Source organism: Lasiosphaeria miniovina (assembly GCF_030549165.1).
Source record: "Lasiosphaeria miniovina strain SMH2392-1A chromosome Unknown B0T26scaffold_7, whole genome shotgun sequence".
Classification (NCBI taxonomy): Eukaryota; Fungi; Ascomycota; class Sordariomycetes; order Sordariales; family Lasiosphaeriaceae; genus Lasiosphaeria; species Lasiosphaeria miniovina.
The window spans coordinates 3,120,462-3,139,079 of record NW_026848226.1 but is presented as its reverse complement, the minus strand read 5'-3'; the positions used below and the strand labels follow the sequence as shown (position 1 = coordinate 3,139,079).

Sequence of the window (18,618 nt, the reverse complement as noted above, 5' to 3'; positions counted from 1 at the left end):
AGTGTTTCCATCCTAAGCTTCAAGGTTTGTTAGTCTAGATAACTTCGATTACATGTTATCGAGTGACTTCGCTTAAAACGTCTGTTCAAATGCTTTCATGTAGAAAGTCTCGGCCTGGAGGGCCCCGCGAGCATGGATAATTCTAATCTAGGACTGAAGTAGCGAAAATTACTAATAACTATGCATTTTGTGTAGAAATACACGATTTTGAGGGCAAATTGTCCTATTATATATTTGGGTTGAGCTGGGGCTCGAAGTTTAATACTAGCAGCTATCCCGTAGCACTGGGGCTGTTTTGGCGGGGCGACAGCTACATAGCGGGGAATTACTGCAGCTGAGGCCCTCCCTCGCCTGCTGGTGCGGGAGCTTGAATTGCGTCCGTTTTTCTTCCTCTTCTGCGCCTCTGACGCCTTTGCCCATGAGGAAGGCCCCCTCTCCCCCTTGCGTGCCCAGTAATTGAATCGCCCTTCAATTGCGCAACCCATGAGCGTTGGCTCTTTCAAGTGTCAAAGTATTGTATTTTATTTTGCAGGGGATTACCTCGCCGCGTGCAAGCTACTCTCCATCTTACCGAGGCGCTCCCGGATAAACCATAGCGCACGGCCCCATCGTCGAGCTCGGCCATGCGGTTCGGCAAGACGCTGCGGCAGGCCTTCTACGCGCCATGGAAGGACAAGTACATCGACTATGGGAGGCTCAAGAGCATCCTGCGCGAGGATAAGCCCGAGGACGAAGATGAGCCATGGACCGAGGACGACGAGAACCGATTCTGCGATGAGATCTTCAACACGCAGCTCGAGAAGGTCGCTCAGTTCCAGGAAGAGAAGATGGCCGACCTGCGCCAGCGTGTCGACGCCGTCTTCGACAAGCTCAAGGAGCTCCCCCCCGCCGAGGAGGGCAAACCCCTTCCCGACTCCACGGCCGAGCGGCTCAGGGAGCTCGAGGCCGACCTCGACGGCATCACCAACGAAGTCAAGGAGCTCCGCAAGTTCAGCAATCTCAACTACACGGGCTTCCTCAAGATTGTCAAGAAGCACGACCGCAAGCGTGGTGACAGATACAAGATCCGGCCCATCATGCAGGTCAGCCTGTCCAAGAGGCCCTTCAACTCGGAAAAGGGATACGCCCCCTTGCTCAACAAGCTCTCTCTGATGTACTTTGCCATCCGCCAACAACTCGAGGGCGACGACGGCCACGCAGAGCAGTACCTCCTCGACCCCGACAGCCAGCCCGAGACGCACAACGGCGAAAAGTACACGGCCCACAAGTTCTGGGTCCATCCCGACAATCTTCTCGAGGTCAAGACGTACATCCTGCGACGCCTCCCCACGCTGGTATACAGCGAGCAGTCGGCGAAGGAAGTCGACGGCAACCCAGACCCGACCATCACGTCGCTCTACTTCGACAACCCAAAGTTTGAGCTCTACTCGAAGAAGGTGGAACGCGAGTCGGACGCCCCGTCGCTGCGCATCCGCTGGTACGGCCAGCTGGGCGACAAGCCCGACATTTTCCTCGAGCAAAAGATTGTGCACCCCAACGGGAGTAGTGAGGAGCGCAAGTTCTCGGTAAAGGAGAAGTACGTGAAGCCCTTCCTTGACGGCGAGTACAAGATGGAGAAGTCGGTGCAGAAGATGGAGCGCCAGGGTCGGGGCGCCGAGGACGTGGACGAGTTCCGGTCGACGGCCGACGCCATCCAGGAGTTTGTGCGAGACAACAAGCTCGCGCCCGTCGTGCGGGCCAACTACGTGCGGACGGCGTTCCAGAATCCCGTCGACGACCGCGTCCGCATCTCCATCGACACGGACATTGCCTTTATTCGCGAGGACACCCTGGACCGGGACAGGCCGTGCCGCGACCCCCGCGAGTGGCACCGACACGACATCGACGAAAGCAACATGACGTACCCCTTCAAGAACATCAACCAGAGCGAGGTGTCGCGCTTCCCCTACGCCGTCCTCGAGATCAAGCTCAAGGGGGACAGCAACAGGAAGCGGCCGACGTGGATCCAGGAGCTGATTGGGTCGCACCTGGTGTACCCGGCTCCGCGCTTCTCCAAGTTCCTGCACGGCGTGGCCTCGCTCTTTGAGGACTACGTGAACCAGCTGCCGTTTTGGCTCAGCGACCTGGGCACCGACATCCGCAAAGACCCACAGGAAGCATTCGAGGAGGAGGAGGGGCGGCGGGCCGAGCGGGCCGAGAACGAGCTGGCCGTGGGCAGCTTCCTCGGTACCCTCGGCACCAAGCTCAGCTCGTACAAGCCGTCGAAGAGCTCGCCAATGAGCAAATCGTACCTGGCGGAGCGGGCGGCGGCCGATGCGGCGGCGGCGGCGGCGACGCCCCGGTCTGGGGGCTTCACGTTGCCGGCGGCAGCTGCAGACGAGGAGGGCGGCAGCAGCGGCCGCCAGGGGGCTGCCACAGGCGCAGGAGGAGCAGCGGATGCGGACAGAGACTACGGGACGCTGTCGGGCATCTTTCCTGGCTTCTCGCTGAGCAAGTACGCCCGGGCCAAGCGGGCGGCTCGCGAGGTAGTGCTGCCCGAGGGCGTAGTCGAGCCGACGGAGTGGATTAAGAACTCGGGCCCGCTGCGCATTGAGCCTAAGGTGTGGCTCGCCAACGAGCGCACGTTCCTTAAGTGGCAGCACATCTGCGTGCTTCTGGGCACCCTCGCCATCAGCCTATACACGGCGGCGGGCAAGAACTCGCTCGCCGAGTTTATGGGCATCGGGTACATCCTGGTGGCCGTCTTCGCCGGCTGCTGGAGCTACTACATCCTCCACACGCGCCGCACCATGATTGTCCAGCGCAGCGGCAGGGACTTTGATAATATTATCGGCCCGCTCGTAATTAGTGCCGCGCTGATGGTCTCGTTGGTTTTGAACTTTGTGTTTGCCGTGAGTTTGTCCTCTCCCTTTTCTCTTATTCCTGCGGCAGGAGAGGTGCTCGCTACTCTGAGGTATGCTAACAAACGATGTAGTACCGCGCGGCATTTGCTCGGGAGGGATTCGGCGAGCAGCTTGTCCAGCAGCAGGGCGGCAACAACACTCTCCCGATCATGGCACACGGCGACTTGTGGTGACCTGCTTGATTCGACTGGCATCGACATTCATTGATTTCATGCTTTGGTCCCAACATGGGAGGAAAGTGTGGTATATAGGATACCGTGTACATACAGGGGACCAGCTCAAAGATGCGATGGGGGTTTTAATTGGTGGCATGGGGCATGCTACCGTACCGTCCAGATTGATATGGCATAGTGATTAATTGGATAGGATAGGATAGGATGATTTTGGGTATTCCGTAAGGCTTGTCTCCTTGAGCATCGGTCTGAGTTTTGGGAGCCTCGAGTCTACTTAGGTGCTTATTCTAGGTGGCCAACAGTAAATTGACAACTTGGCTTACGATAAGAAAGACGCTGTGAGGATTGGAATCAAAGACGATGGCCGGTTAATAAGGTAATCGATGCAACTGCCTCTAATCTGTTACTTGGGAGAACGAAAGCCCAACCTACCCCTCCCCCGCCAAGAGGACAGGACAGCTGTTAATGGAGCTGGAACTGGAGCTGGACACGACACACAAACCCCATCGTCACACCAAGCGATTGGGCCTCGGGATTGTGTCAAGAGACAGCCCAGGGCAGCCCAGGTGCAGCAATGTAGCGATGCGCTGCTGCACACCACCCAACCCACCACCTTGCATTCGCGACTGCTACTGCTTCTGCTGCAGCTGCACCGACGATGCGAAGCTCGGCCTGGCATATGCCATGCCAACTGATGCTTGTTTCATCGAGCCCTGCCGCCGGCCGCTCGATTTTCCCTCTCTTTTTGGTCCGAAATATTTTTTTAGCCTTAGGTTTCCATTCCGCGTCTCGCCGTCCAGTCTTGAACACCCAAGTTCAGACGAAACGAAACAGGGATCATCTTCTTGACTTTTTCGCCCTTGTCCATCACTTCGTGCCTTCTTCCGACTGCTCCCCGGTTTTTGTTGAAAAGGAATCTACCTAGTTTGCCTTGACAGTGTTGTGTTACGGAAGCTTTGGCTTGGCTTGGGTTCGAGACGCCCGTCCCTGGCCCTGGCATAGCCACACCTCCATGACGCACGCGCGCCCACGTTGAAGCTCGAGTTGTCCTGCACCCTCAAGTACTTGCAAGGCACCACGCACCCGTCGCTCAGCCTCACATCGCGGGGGGCCGCCCGCCCACGAGCTCTCCCTCTCCGCATTTTCGACGACAAAAAGCGCCCGCCCTTTTCGTGCCTGGGATTTCTCTTCTAGACAAGACGAAACAAGAATTCTCGAGAATATTGGTGACTCGGCCCTGGAGGACTAGTAGGTCTGGTTGTAGGTGGAGACGGCCATCTGGAGAATGCTTGTCGCAACCCGCATTCGCAACCCCACGACCAAACGAGACTCGCCTGCGACTCGCAGTCGACGGCGCCCAGCATGAGCGACGACTCTAGAAAGAAGGGCTTCTGGGGGGGCCTGTTCCGCACCAAGAGCTCGGCCACCGGGAGCGGGAAGCTGGTTCGCCTACCCTGCCCTGCCCTTACACCCTGATGCGCAGAACGAGGAGAGAGAGACTCAGATGGCCTAATGCGCACAATAACAGGAAAAAACATACCCGAGACGCGCCAGCGAGGGAGACGTACTCGCCCGCCATAGGAAGTCGGAGAACCTCTCCAGCGCCAAGGCGTCTGCGTCTTCCTCGGACCGCCGCCGCCCCAGACGGCCCGACACGGGCGCCGCCAAGGGCAAGGGCAAGGGCCGCGAGGAGCCCAACGGCTCCGCCTACCATGTCGGCCCCCTGACTGAGTGGCCCCCGGCCGGCATGTCGAGCACCAAGGAGCTGACCCTCGGCGCCGCCATGCAGCTCATCGCGACAGGCGTCCCCCGCTTCAAGGGCCACAAGAGGTTCATCCCCCACGCCTCGGACCACTACTACGCCCTCTTTGCCACCGCTGCCGGCAACGGAGGCGACGAGACCGACGCCGCGAACCCCCACGACGCAATGACGCAGCTCATGACCCTGCGCCTCCTGGGCTCGGGCCCCGCCCTCGACCCCTGGGAGACGCTCGAACAGCCTAGCTTCTCCTTCTGCTACGGCAGGCGCCCTGGCACCATCACCCTCAACCACTGGGCCTCGATCGCGAGCCAGCTCCCGCCCGTTATTGCCCTCCGTGACCCCGGCATCGTCCCCCGCGACATCGGGCTCGACCTCATCTTCGAGCGACTGCAGGATCTGGAGAGGAGGGGGCTGGAGGATGACGACGACGACCTCATGTACAGGAACCTCTACCGCAAGCTGCTCCGGGACCCGGACAAGTACCGCAGCCCGCACAAGACGCTCGACAAGCAGATCACGGACCTGATCATGGTGCTGTCGCGCGCCGACTGGATCGACTTTACGAACCCCAAAAATCAGATCCCCACCACCTTCATCTTCGACACAGACATGTCCAAGAGCCAGACGTACCGCAGCTTCTTCCACCAGCTGCTGCTCAGCGTCGAGCTCGACGCCCGCATCAACTCGCGCCTCCACCTCACAGAGGCTAAGGAGAAGCTGCTGCACCAAATACCCCCCACGATACAGTGGAACCTCGCCCTGGCCAGGCGGTGGCGCGACAACGTGCGCGTCGACGACTACGGCTCCACGCCCGCCGAGGTGCGGCTGCGCTTCAAGCTCAAGAAACGCCAGGTCAAGGTGCTCAAGCGCTTCGCCCAGATCATGAAGTGGCCCAACCTGGGCGAGACGCTCGAAAGCCTGCGGGACCGCGACGCGCGGTCGACGCTCGACGTGGTCAGCTCGCACACCATGGCCTTCTTCAGCGGGCTCGTGCTGCCGGGCCCGACCTTTCCCTTCCTCATGATGAACACGCTCATCGACATGGACCCGGACCCGGCCACGGACGAGCTGGCCATGCTGATGCACACGTTCCCGAGCTGCGGCTTCCAGTACCGCAGTAGCTATACGTACTGGACCGCCACCTCGGTCGTCGGCAAGGTGCTCGCGCCCACGTGCCATGCCATCGCCGGCTGGGTCGGCCCCGCCCGACCGACCGCCGACCTCGGCCGCTCGCAGATCGCCCGCATCCGCTCCCGCCGGCCCCTCCAGCGCGTTACCGACGGCGACATCAACACCGCGACGGAGCGCTCAGACCCCCTCGGCCCCATGGCCCAGGTCTTCCCCGTCAACGAGTACGTCCTAGTCAGCCCCGACCGCGACGACGACGGCTACCTCGCCAACCTTGTTCGCATCGAGGTGCTGAGCCTGCGCCCCGTGCCCGCTGCCCCTGTGGCTGCTACCGCATCTCCTGTTGCTGCTGCTGCTGCTGCTGCCGCCGCCACTCCTGCCAGCGGCGCCGGCCCGCGCCTGTTCGACGCGAGCCTCCAGTTCGCCATCGACGGCGTCTCGTGGCCTCTGCGCCTGACTTTTGACGTCAACTTCGTCAACGCGTGGCCCTGCACCGACGGGCCCCACCCGCTCTTCTTCGACTACGTCTACACGTGCGTCAAGGCCGACGAGCTCGTCTCCATCCGCGACTGGAACGGCCAGTACGGCGGGCACCCGCACGACCGCAGCGCCCGATCGCTATCGCCTGCTGCTGCTGCTGCTGCTGCCGCTGCCGGGGGGACTTCTCTCTCGACGGCAAAGAAGACGGCTTCTGCGGACGCTGCTGTAGGAGGCGCCGCGGCAAAACTGGGATCTTCGACCGCTACCAGCAAGAGCAGCAGCCTGACGGCGGCGTCGTCGATAAACACCACGGCGCACTCGCATTCGCACTCTAAGAACCAACAGCAGCAGCAGAAAGACGGCCGTGACCGCGACTCGCTCGCGTCCGAAGACGAGGAAAAGGTCTTGGTCGTCGAGGCGTTTGGCGTCGCCGACAACGAGGTCCTCGCCCGCGCGTGGTGCTCGCACTGGGGCCTCAGCGCCGTCGTTGCGGATATCGGCAAGACTTGGTTAGTTTGTTCTCTCTCTTTTTTTCTCTTTCTTCCCTTGGTACATTGGAAACGCAAATTGCTAACGTTGGCGGCGACGTAGCATGGCGTGCGCCATTCGCGAGACCTTTGCCGCGACCCTGAACGTTGTCATCTTGGTCGACGACGACCAGAACGGGGAACGCGATAACTGAACGGTGCAGATCTGGTCGGATGGGTATGGTACGGGGTTATGGGCTATGTGCTATGGGCTATGGACTACGGACAGGCTTGGTGACTACGGATGAGATGAGATACGACAGTCTGTCGACTGGGCGGCATGATGGTGTTTGTGCTATGGCATGGTATGGTATTGTATGAGAGATGATGGCGAAGATGAGAAATGGGCGGGACTGGCTGGGCTGGGCTGAATTGGGATGGACATGAAAGGATAGCGGGAGTCCTCGGGGGTTGGGGTTTCGTATGGGTGGGTGGGAAACGGACGGCGTTTGCGAGGTGATATTTTGTGGACAAGGACGGAAAGATATTCAAATACCCAGACATTATTCTTTTTTTTCCTTTTCACAATTGCAATTGATTTGTCGTATCTAGTTTTTGAAAGTTGTATACATTATTTGTTTCGGGGTTTTTGATTTACGTGTTAGTCTTCTTCCATGTATCTGCCTGCATTTAGCTGGGTTTCTTCGGAGTCAAACTAGATATAACTTCAGGTCAACAAACTCTACATGTACGTAAATAAATGTTCATCCCCTACTCATCAAGACCCCCGTGGCTCCCAAAAAGTAGAAGAACAAGAAACTGAAGGAGAAACAACGGAAATGGAAAGAAAAACTAAAAAAAGAATACGGTCGTCAGAGGACGGGAATTGAGCCCGACGTGGGGGTCGAACCCACAACCTTGAGATTAAGAGTCTCACGCTCTACCGATTGAGCTAGCCGGGCGAGACTTGGAGATCCGAGGTTCTTGTTGTTTTAGGTTGTGTGTGTTGAGGTATATATATCCAACAAGGGGGGAGGGGTGTCCCTTGCTTGGTTTCTCTCGAAGTGTAAAAGTGTGTTTTGGGGCTCGAGGTGGGTATTTTGATTCAACTTTTGAGTTTAGGCATAATTGTGAAATTCAGTTGAGAAATCATGGTTTGAAGTTTATGAGAACAAGATTTTTTATGATATTAGTTTTGCTGCGATAATGTTGTGAACGGAATATTGAGGAGCAAGTCCGCGGTGTTGATGCCCGGGGTGGTGTTCAGGGGCTGTTAGGAGGACCCTAACCCTGCTATGTATGTACATACAGTCTTCAACTTCATGGTGGGGCCCGCCTCACCGCCCCAGCCTTGAGCTTTCCGGCGCTGGCAGAATCTAGAAATTTTCTTAAGGACCGAATTGCGTGCGGGCCACCACCACAAATGCCCGCCGCTGTCCACCGCACCCCCTCGAAAAAATACACTGGGCCGCCGCCAATCTCGTTGACCACGCGCCTCCTCAAAAAAACTACAGAAAACATGGCGCCCGAACTCCGCAAGAAGAAGTCCAAACAGGGTTTGTCTCTCCAATCGACGCGCAACAAAGCCGGGCGCTAATTGGTTTTTTTTTTAAAGCTGTTGCTGCTGTCGAAGAGCCTGCCCCGGCAGCTGCGAAGAAGCCCCTGGCCAAGTCCAAGATGGAGAAGCGAAAGGGTGAGCGGGCGTGCACCCTCACAACGTGATTGCTCTCGGCAGCTAACGGCTCGTTTCCACATTGTGCAGCGCCTGAACAGGAAGCTTCCCCCATCCCAGTCAAGAAGCAGAAGCCCAGCAAGGATGTCGCTCCCCTTCCCAAGTCGGGTCTAAAGAGGACAAAGGCTGTTGCTGCCGAGGAGGAGGCACCTGTAGCCGAGAAGTCGGCCAAGGCTAAGAAGGTCAAGGCTATCGCCGAGGAGGAGGCGCCTGTCGCTGAGAAGAAGTCCAAGAGGGCTGCCACTGGAGAGGCCGCGGCTGCTGGCGACAAGCCCGCCGCCAAGAAGGCAAAGAAGTCGAAGGGAACCTCCGACAAGAAAGAGAAGAAGGAGAAGGAGGTTGTCACCGCAGAGCCTGAGGAAGAACAGCAAGACCAAGTAGCTCCTTTAGACGCAGAAAAGGACGAGGACGAGGAGATGGACGACGAGACCCAGGCCCTTGTCGACACCCTCGATGGCGACGACGATTCAGACAGTGAGGAGCCAGCATCAAGCGATGCCTTCAAAACGGGCCAGTCTGTCGGCAAGATCCCCAAGTCCAAAAAGTCAGCAGAGTCAAAGTCCAAGAGCGGAAAGCCCGGCGTCATGTATCTGGGCCGCCTTCCGCACGGCTTCTACGAGCATGAGCTCCGCGAGTACTTCAGCCAGTTTGGCGCCATTTCGAAGCTCAGAGTCGTCCGGAACAAGAAGACGGGCGCCAGCCGTCACCGTGCCTTCATCGAGTTCGACGACGCCGAAGTTGCTGACATCGCGGCCCGGACCATGGACAAGTACCTCCTGTTCGGCCACATCCTCGCGGCCAAGTTCGTAGCGCCCGCGCAGGTCCACCCCAACCTGTTCAAGGGCAGCAATCGCCGCTTCAAGGTGATTCCGTGGAACAAGATGGCGGGCAAGCAGCTGGAGCGGGCACTCCCCGAGTCCAAGTGGGCGGCCAAGGTCACCAAGGAGGAGAAGAGGCGGGCGGCGAGGGCAGAGAAGCTGAAGGCGATTGGCTACGAGTTTGAGAGCCCCAAGCTCAAGGCCGCCGAGGCCAAGGAGGTGGCGGTTGTGGAGGCCGAGGAGCCCGCAAAGCCGGTTGAGGCTGCCCCGGCCGCGGAAGCCGAGGCGGAGTCCAAGGCGGTCGAGAAGGTCGAGGCCCTGGCGGTCACAGAGCCCGAGGCGGCGGTGGAGGAGACGAGCATACAAAAGAAGAAGAAGGGCACCAAGGCGAAGAAGGTGAAGGCTTGAGTGCGAGAAACATATCTTTGTAAATGGTCACTTGATACCCCAAAATTCAAGGAAACTAGTATAGGACGAAACGAGCATGGATATCCTCTACTATGGATTCTGTCTTTCCAGTTTCCCATCAGAGTAATGCGTGCAAAATATCTCGAAATCCCGCTCTTTTAGATTCATACATGTGATTGTTCGTCATATCTAGTTTGTGTGCAAAACGGCGAATGAATGAATATTCTTATGAACAGAGTGTTGGGGTATGTGCGCACCAAGCGAACCCGACAGGACCATGGACGAGAGCTCCTTGCGAAGCCCCAACGAACTGACAGGATTATAAAGCGCGTCGTCATCTCTCTACTTCACCCTGATTGCGAATAGGCCATTGTACGCTTGGTGGGCCGGAGGCTTTAAAACGGGCGGATTCAGCATGATTAGTGAGGTGAAGAGTTAATATGTAGCGAGAGAAGAAGAAAGATTTAAAATCTGGGCTGAGAGGACATCGGTGCCGCTAAATAGTCGGCGGGCTGGTTGGCTCGTGCGTTCTATGGGTGGATGGTTCACTGGGTGGGTGTCCGTTTTTACACTACTGTGTACTACTGAGGTGCCCACCACTGCAACCAAGCACTGCAGTGAACCAGCCACTGGAGGGGAGGGCCCCGAAGATTACGTATCTCTGCAAGCACAGCCTCTATTCCGGGGTGGCGCTACGCGCTAGGGCCCGGAGGTTTGAGGGGAAGAAAAGCCGGAATTACTAGCAAGGATTGGTGACTGGTTACCGCAAAACACATGCGAACCTTCGCTTGGGAGTTGGGGGAGGGAATCCATTCAAGGTAGGCCTGTAAGGTTTATACCAATTGGTGTGATTTGTCGTTGTCGTTGTTGTCATTGTTGTTGTTGTCGTTGTGGAAAAGAGAAATATGCGCCCAAAGGTTTCCATTGAATCACGATGCAAAAAATGACAGGAGGTCTGACCTTGCAGAGATAGGTAACCCCAGGATACCTTGAGTTTCCCGGCTCTCCTGCAGGTTCCGGGCTACCTGGTAAGGTACGGAACAGAGCAGAGCAGAGCGCCGTTTTGGCCACGTGGGTTTAGAACTCGAAACCGGGTTCTTGCTTTGCTGTGTTGGGTAGATTGGCTCTGGCAGAGGAATGGAGCGGCATTGGCATCTTGTGCATGTCAAACGACGGGAGTGAGGCCCATTGGACTCTAGAGGCTTCTAGTTCTTATACGTTTGTACGAATACATACCCCGTATTGTGGTTTCAACGATGACAGACATTCGAGGGACAAACAAATTCACGAATGTAGATAATACTTGTTCAAACTATTAATTACCAATGCCAACTTTGGACGAACGTGGGGCGCTGTCGAATACGAGCAAGTGTCGCTTGGTTGTTGGTAAAAATAATCAAGGTGCTCTGCTCTGCCGTTGTTGAAACGCATGGCAAAGTGCAGTAGCTTAACAAGGTGCTCCCACGTCCCCGTCCCGGACCTGGGCCCAAAATCCGAATCGCCATCCATAACAGGTATTGGCCACGACACACACCCGCCTACCGCCCTATTGATGGCTGACTAGCACCGTCGAGAGTAAGACACCGACCAAGGAGCTACCCTACCGAGGGACACCGTAGAGCGTTTTGCGGCCGCGCTTGCCTTCCGTCGGCACTCTGTCGCCCGCCCCGTCGTCGCTTCGTTGTTTTCATGTCTTTGGCAAGCCATTGAGTCCAGGAGCCAGCCATGTCGTCTCCGTCGCCCGTTGTTAACGTTCCTGCATCTGCCGCGCAAGCAACAGCTTCTATCCAATCAGCTGCACACGGTATGTGCTGTACTGTGCATCACTGGTCCATCCCCCATTGCAGAGTGGAGGGCCAACCGACGCAACGAGGCTAATCGAGCCACCTATCCCCTCGCCGTCCAGTCTTTTTTTTCTCGTCTGGCGCCGCTCTGCAGCTGCCCTGAGTCTAGTCTGCTGTGCATGCGCTAATGGGGCCCGACGCTGGCGAAACAGCTCCAGCATCTAGTAATAACAGCACCAAGAAGAAAAACAGCAAGAAGAAGAAGAACGCCCAAGCCGGCGCCAACAAACCAAAACCGCAGCCAGCGCTCGACGCCGCCGCAAAGGATGGCGCAGACGGCGCCGACGGCGACGACGTGCCCGCAGCCGAGCAAGACATCCCCAGCCTAGTACGATGCGACCCCACATGCTGCTCTGTCTTTTTTAAACGCAGATTCTCTCACCCCGTCGTCGTCCTACCTGTCTCTATCCGCGTAACGCACGTATTTGACTAACACGTCTCTCTGCAGAGTGCGCCAAGGGAGCAGCCGCCAGAAGAACAACTCGACCGCCAGCGACAAACACAGCACCAAGGAGGGCAACAGCAAGAGCAGGAGAAGGAAGCCGAGGAAGGGGGGTTGGCAGTGGGCAGGGCTCAACGGCGAGAAAAGCCCGGTTCTACAGACTCGACGACAAACGGACATGCCAACGGTTATCCGACGACGACAACAACCACTACAGCCAGACCTCGCAGCCAGACGGCCGAAATAGGGGCAAGCATGGGGCCCGAAATATCAGACACAAGTGCCAAGCTAGAAGCCATGTCGCAAGACCGCGAGGCCCTGCGGGCCGAGGTCGAGCAACTGCGGCGGCAGCTCGAGAGCATACAGGAGACGCACGACCAGGAAGTGGCACAGCTCAAGACAGACCTCGGCGAGAGCGAGCAAGCCAAGGAACATGCCGAGGCACAGTACCAGGCCTTGATGGGGCGCCTCGAGAGGATCAAGGAGACGCTGGGCGACCGGTTAAAGCGGGACAAGGCCGAGCTGGAGGAGGCCAAGGACCGCGTGGAGGAGCTCGAGACGCAGAACGAAGACCTGACGCGGGCAGCGCGCGCCGGCGAGGACGAGGCGGCCCGCCTGCGCGACGAGATGCAGGAGCAGGGGCGCGAGCTAGCCAGCCTGCGCAGCCGGAACAACCTGTCGCAGCAAAACTGGCTCAAGGAGAAGGAAGACCTGGCGCGGCAGGTGCAGCAGCTCCGGGGTGAGCTCGAGTCGACCAGCGGCGCCATGGGCGAGTGGGAGGTCATCGCCATGGAGGAGCGGTCGATGCGCGAGAGCCTGGGCGAGAAGGTAGCCGACCTGGAGGAACAGCTGGCCGGCACGCGCGAGGCGTACGAGCGGGCCGCCCTCGAGCGCGACACGCAGTCGCAGGCCGTCGACGGCCTGCAGCGGGCGCTGCAAGAGATCCAGGAAGCGCGCAAGCGGGAGCTGCGCGAGATGGTCGAGTCCTCGGAGGAGCAGCTGCAGGCCATGAAGAAGCGCGCCCAAGACGCCGACGCGCGAGCCGCCGACGCCGAAGCCGCTAGGGGGTCGCTCTCCAAAGAGCTCGAACGGACGGCGCCGTTCGAGAAGGAGGTCAAGGAAAAGAACCTCTTGATCGGCAAGCTCCGGCACGAGGCAATCGTCCTCAACGACCACCTCACGAAAGCCCTCAAGTACATCAAAAAGACGAAGCCCGAGGAGACAATCGACAGGTGAGCTTATTTCTATTCTTGTCACTAGGCCCAGACGCTAATATTCGTGTCTAGACAAATCGTCACCAACCACTTTCTACACTTCCTCGCGCTCGACCGCTCGGACCCCCGGAAGTTCCAGATCCTGCAGGTCATCGCCGGGCTGCTCAACTGGACGGACGAGCAGCGGGAGCAGGCCGGGCTGGCCCGGCCCGGCGCCGCGGGCAACATGCTGCGGCTGCCGTCGTCGCCCTTCCACCGCACGCCCAGCTCGCCCGCGCTCAACAACGACTTCTTCAGCGACGCGTCAGCCGCGCCCGGCGGCAAGGAGTCGCTCGCCGACCTCTGGGCCGGGTTCCTCGAACGCAGCGTCGAGGAGGCGGGCGCCGCAGGGGCCCCTCCCTCGCGAAAGGACAGCGTGTCCAGCGTGGCCACCACCACTACCACGGCGACTCGGCCCGAGACCAGGGGCCACATCTAGGGCCTTCGTGGCTTCTCGTGGAGGGCGACGTCGTCGGTGGCGGAGGCAGACGCGGAGTCAGAACTAGAGGGGGACAAAAAGATTCAAGAGCCGAGCGGAGGTTTGTTAGCGATAGCTGCAGCAGGGTTAGAGGAGAGTGCTGTGGAATAAATTTAATATCTTTTTTGTTCTTTCTCTTTCTTACAAATTCGGAAATCAGGATATTTTGACTAGAGGGAGGGAAAGAGTAAAGGAGGGGGAAAAGAAAGAAGACAAAAGAAAGAAAGGAAACCGGCTGGGCTTGGTCAGTCTTGTTTGGGCTGTGCTGTGCTGTGCAGCTCAAAAGAGTACTCATGGCTAGGTAAGTAGGCACGTACCTAGGTATCTTGACATGGAGGGAAAAGGGGGGGAGAGGAAGAAAAAATAAAACCATGGTCTAGATGCTATGCTATGCGGTTGGTTGGTCTACCTACTTTACTTGCGTGTACTGCTGCTTGTCACGGTCGTCGTAGGTCAGCGGGGCATGGCCATTCCATGCTGTCGTCGTTATTTCACTGTTGCCGTGTCGTATGGTGCAGAGTATGGGAGGTATGTTATGTACTGTACGTATTTACATGCATAGGTAAATTCTATTCCCGCTGGGGTGTTGGTGTCTTATGTCATTTTCTTTCTTGTGTGTGTGTGTCTATTTTTTGGGTCGCGCCTTGGAATTGGAAGGGCTTTTTGGAGAGATGCGTAGACTGGTGGGTATGTATGGAGTACCTATGTATGGAAGAGGCTACCTACCTAAGGATACCTACCTTACCTACCTATCATAGCATGGAAGTGGGATAAAATCATAGCATAAGTGGGTGGTGCTGTGCTGTGCAAAAAAAAAAAATGGGGGGGGAAGGCAGATGGAATACAGACAGACAGACACACGTTCCTGAAAGGTAGGTAAGGCAGGCGCATAAACCGTAGGAGTGGCTACCTATACTAGCTTGTTTTTTTGATGGCTGCAAATTGCGAGGTAGGGAACTTTCAAGTTTGAGAGACAGGCACGTATAAACAAACCGAGATACGGATAAAGGCTGGATCACCGAGGGACTCTACACAGATCCCTGTTTCACAAGCGAAGCAAATGATACAAGGCAGTCCACATTGCGTGTCTATTTTCTATTTCCTTATCATCAAAACACCCCCGTCTATGCCAGACCTAAAAGAAAGCTCCGGCGCTAGATTGGCAGACAGACATGCAAATCCCGATCCCATACACCCGACAACAAACCCCGCTAACTCCCCGGCTGGAGCACGTTCCTGGCATAGACCTCCGCGTCGCGCGTGATGGACGCAATGTCGATGCGGTTCAGCAGGGCGTCGTTGACGCCCTCGATGACGTCGCGGTCCTCCATGACGTCGCGCATCAGGCGCACCTCGTGGCCCCAGTAGTCGGTGCTGCGGCGGCGCAGGTCGTCGTCGCGGATGGCCGTGTTCTTGACGACCCCGGCGGCGTTGAGCTTGGCCTTTGCGGACGCGAGCACGCGCGCGGCCGCCTCGACGCGCTCGGCCGGCGCCGGCGGCGCCGTGAACGCGCGGTTCGTCGCCGTCGCGTAGACGGCCCAGCCGAGCAGCGCGTCGAGGCCCGCGAGGGCTGCCGCGCGCCACACGCGCGCCGTCCAGAAGAAGAAGTCGAGGTCCTGCAGGCGCGTGGCGCGCGCGTTGCGCTGGTAGTTGTAGGCGCTGAAGAGGTAGACGTCGGCGGCGGCCAGGGCGACGGCGGCCAGGGTGGCGGGGGTGCGCCAGGTGGCGGCGCGCGAGGCGTGGCCGGTCATGGCCGGGGCGGTGGCGAGGGCGATGGCGACCAGGTTCAGCAGGTGCGGGGCGGCCAGGGCCGGCAGGGCGTACCACAGGTAGGAGCGGGGGTCGTCGGCGGCGCAGAAGGGGCAGGCGGCGAGCACGTCGGGGCCGAACTGCAGGTACAGCAGGCGGCTCTCGAGGTTGACGAACTTATGGCGTAGGGCGTCGTCGGCGGCGGAGAGCGGCCGTAGCGTGGATAGGCGCGTAAACAGCACGTCGACGGGGATCTGTAGGCGCGACTGCGTGACGGCGAAGACGTTCTCGGGCGACAGCACGGGCAGCGTGCGCAGCAGGAAGCACGCGGCCACCGACAGGAGCAGCGTCAAGGCCACGGCCACGCCCGGCGGGAGCGGCCGGATGGGGATGTGCTGCTGCTGCGCGCGCGAGGCCTGCAGCGACCGGTACCAGCCGAGGGCCTTGGGCACGAGGATGGGCCCGAAGAAGACGAGCAGCGACTTGACGCTGTCGAGTCAGGTCAGCCACAGTGTTTCGAATCACGGTTGCGTGAGCGGTGCCTACTTTGCCCAAGATAAAGCCTCCATCTTGGCTTTGGCCTTGGTCTTGGTCCTAGGTCTTGGTTAGGCAACCTCCTTAATAGTTGCTGATAGCCCCGGTTAAGGGGGTTTGGGATCCAGGCTTCCCAGATCGCCTGTGTCGTGTCGTGCCGTTCCAAAGAGATGATTGCCTAAAACGTGTCAACGTTGATTAGGTACTTGTCATTTGCGCTATCGAGCCGGTAAGAGTCACCAGCCAGCATAAAAACAGTGAAAAGAAAAGAATAAAAAGAAAAAAAAACACTTGTCAAAAACAAAGCGAGGTCAATGTCACTCATAAAATGCACAGGTGTCGTCACACACGCCGCTGGCCGTTCGGACAACGAGGCTGATACAAAGCGCTTTGATTGACTGCGGGCATTCATTGGGCACGCCAGGCCAGGCCAAGCCTCAGGGACATGGGTACGTTCAATCAAGCCTCGATCCAGGGCGGCAAAGCCAGGCTGTGGCTAACCCAGCCTGCCACCCCACTGGGAATGGAAGCCCTGAGCTGGCCGGGCCGCCAGAAGTGGGCAACCTGCAGGCGCCAGCTGCCCACTAAGGAACGGAAAGAAAAAAGCAGCCTCAGCAGACAGTATAAATCTGGTTCCCTTTTCACTTTCTCTCGTTTGCACCACACCCAACCACAGCTTGGTCTCTCTCGCAGTCCAGCAAGGCCCAAGCAATGGCAACAACACCGTCTCAATCTTCTGTCTCTGCCGCCGTCACTAACGATGGGGCTCAAATTCATTACCGCGAGCAGAAGACGAGGTTTGTATTCTCCTTGCTTGCCTGCTTCTCTCTTGTCGCCATACAGCCAATTCTTGGGTTTTCTGCCGAGTGAACAAGCCAACATGTTGCGCACCCACCACACCGCCGCCGCAAGAATTATTTATTTCCATTTTTGATGTTGGCACTTTCGAAGCTTTGGCAACCGTGTCCCTCGGGACATATCTCAGTGGTTGCCAGAGTCAAAAAGCTGCCTAGAGCAAGCCCAAGTACTCTGCCAAGAGTCATCTCACTAGTGTTGCAGCTTTCCAGCCTCTCTTTTCCGAGATCGAGGCCATGAAGAATCCTGCGTCAAACTGTGAGAGACATTTTTTCCATGTTCGAGAAGCATAATTGCGTGTGCGATTTTTATAATTTGTGTGTCACTTTTTGTGATAATTTTTTGTCTATTCTCCGGCCGACAACCTACTTGCCCTGCATCATGCTCTCCTCTTCGTAGCAGTAGAAGCAGCTCCGGTCTGCTGCCGCCCTGTGCCCTGGGCACCATCTGCTCTCGTCTCTACTCCGCCAGCAGGAGCGGCTTGCTTATTGGGCTTTTCTTTCTGGGCGGGCTGCTGTCTGGCAGCGACCGCCAGTCCCAAAATCGCCGTCACCGTCTCCACGAGCAGCGTCAGCATGCCTGTGCACGCGCCCTGCCAGACGACGATGCTGACGCTGCCCAGCGGCGCGCGCGGGAACGACGCAAACCATTCCACGTAGTACGGGAACGACCCGTAGGGCAGCCAGAACATGGGCGTTCGGCCGTACCAGAACGGCAGGAACCACTGCAGGCCGCGCGTGGAGATGAAGCGCGCCGTCGTGAGGTAGCGGTCGAACTTTGTGCGCGAGCCGTCGAGAGCGGCTTCTGTGGGCGAGGGGTAACGCAAGAATAGTCAGCGGTTCGCTCTCTCGGAGAGGCAGACGGAAGTGCTATAGAGGTAAACCATACTCTTCTTCTCGAGATCCTCGAGCAGCTTGTCGTGCTTCCGGCGCAGCTTGGCCCACTTGGCAAACTCGTCCTGGCTGCTCGTGCCCGTCAATTCGCGCCGCACCTCGAGGTATTCCTTCTGCTTCTGGCGCTGCACGGCGAATTCCCTGGACAGCGGTATCGGGAGGCGAACGACCAGATCCCATATCTATTTCATTCGCAACTCAAGAGTGTCAGTTTAAAAAAACAGCGCCGCCGAAGTGTGTATCGGTTCGTTGCAGCGGGAGAAGAAGAAAATACGCACCAGGCCGTTGATGGTCGCTGCGCCGATGGTGTTGACGAGCTGGACGGCCAGCTCGACGCAGAATATGACGACTAGCAGGCTGGCCATGGTTGCTCGTGTTTCGTGTCTCGTGTGTCTCGTTTTGGTTGGGGGCCCGCGTTGGAGAATGCGCCCGTCGGCGGTAAAGTCAGAAACGGCTTTGCGCGACCTTGGTCTCGACAAAATACTCAAAGCAGCTTATTTAGTTTGAGGAGAGAATCCAGAGCGCAAACGATGACGGAGCTGCCAGCTCAGAGTACCAGGTGGCCCGAAGCAGACTCCCCCCCACACCACATCTCAGCGCTCTCGTTATTGGCGGCCGTTTTTTCTTTTTGCATGCAGAGGAGGGTTAGGGTTGAAGCGTGGAGCCGGTTCAACGCTTCAGCTTGAGCAATTTGATGGT

The 18,618-nt window shown here is 57.9% G+C and overlaps 5 protein-coding genes and 1 non-coding gene across 6 annotated transcripts; 4 read left to right on the top strand and 2 right to left on the bottom strand.

Annotated features, from left to right (window-relative positions):
• Nucleotides 1-623: 623 nt before the first annotated feature.
• B0T26DRAFT_743951 (VTC domain-containing protein) lies at nt 624-3,076 on the top strand (the record flags this gene model as incomplete). Its single annotated transcript, XM_060444328.1, has 2 exons — nt 624-2,891; nt 2,975-3,076. The coding sequence occupies 2 exons, from the start codon at nt 624-626 to the stop codon at nt 3,074-3,076; spliced, it is 2,370 nt and encodes a 789-aa protein (XP_060291899.1).
• A 1,252-nt stretch (nt 3,077-4,328) lies between these two features.
• B0T26DRAFT_473905 (uncharacterized protein) lies at nt 4,329-7,160 on the top strand. Its single transcript, XM_060435227.1, has 3 exons — nt 4,329-4,519; nt 4,605-6,955; nt 7,038-7,160. The coding sequence occupies exons 1-3, from the start codon at nt 4,439-4,441 to the stop codon at nt 7,126-7,128; spliced, it is 2,523 nt and encodes an 840-aa protein (XP_060291898.1). The 5' UTR covers nt 4,329-4,438; the 3' UTR covers nt 7,129-7,160.
• A 642-nt stretch (nt 7,161-7,802) lies between these two features.
• Nucleotides 7,803-7,875, bottom strand: B0T26DRAFT_t226. Its single transcript has one exon. It is a non-coding gene; the product is annotated as a tRNA-Lys (tRNA).
• Nucleotides 7,876-9,031: 1,156 nt separating this feature from the next.
• On the top strand, nt 9,032-9,676 carry B0T26DRAFT_595466 (uncharacterized protein; the record flags this gene model as incomplete). Its single annotated transcript, XM_060435598.1, has 1 exon — nt 9,032-9,676. A coding segment is annotated over one exon (645 nt), but the record flags the coding sequence as incomplete, so codon positions are not given.
• Nucleotides 9,677-12,412: 2,736 nt separating this feature from the next.
• On the top strand, nt 12,413-13,849 carry B0T26DRAFT_655586 (uncharacterized protein; the record flags this gene model as incomplete). Its single annotated transcript, XM_060438636.1, has 2 exons — nt 12,413-13,389; nt 13,444-13,849. The coding sequence occupies 2 exons, from the start codon at nt 12,413-12,415 to the stop codon at nt 13,847-13,849; spliced, it is 1,383 nt and encodes a 460-aa protein (XP_060291896.1).
• Nucleotides 13,850-14,297: 448 nt separating this feature from the next.
• Nucleotides 14,298-18,495, bottom strand: B0T26DRAFT_815086 (CHD5-like protein-domain-containing protein; the record flags this gene model as incomplete). Its single annotated transcript, XM_060447359.1, has 6 exons — nt 18,198-18,495; nt 17,915-18,101; nt 17,490-17,830; nt 17,396-17,400; nt 15,105-16,126; nt 14,298-14,365 (listed from the first exon to the last, which is right to left on the bottom strand). Exons 1-6 carry the CDS (start codon nt 18,282-18,284, stop codon nt 14,298-14,300), a joined length of 1,710 nt encoding a protein of 569 aa, XP_060291895.1. The 5' UTR covers nt 18,285-18,495.
• Between the last annotated feature and the right edge of the window lie 123 nt (nt 18,496-18,618).

What these genes read in the sequence shown, in the direction of transcription:
- B0T26DRAFT_473905 (XM_060435227.1), top strand. Translation starts at nt 4,439, where the DNA reads ATGAGCGACGACTCTAGAAAGAAGGGCTTCTGGGGGGGCCTGTTCCGC. An exon ending in CCACCGGGAGCGGGAAGCTG is followed by an intron (nt 4,520 to 4,604) that starts GTTCGCCTACCC and finishes GCACAATAACAG; the next exon opens with GAAAAAACATACCCGAGACG. An exon ending in GCGGATATCGGCAAGACTTG is followed by an intron (nt 6,956 to 7,037) that starts GTTAGTTTGTTC and finishes GCGGCGACGTAG; the next exon opens with CATGGCGTGCGCCATTCGCG.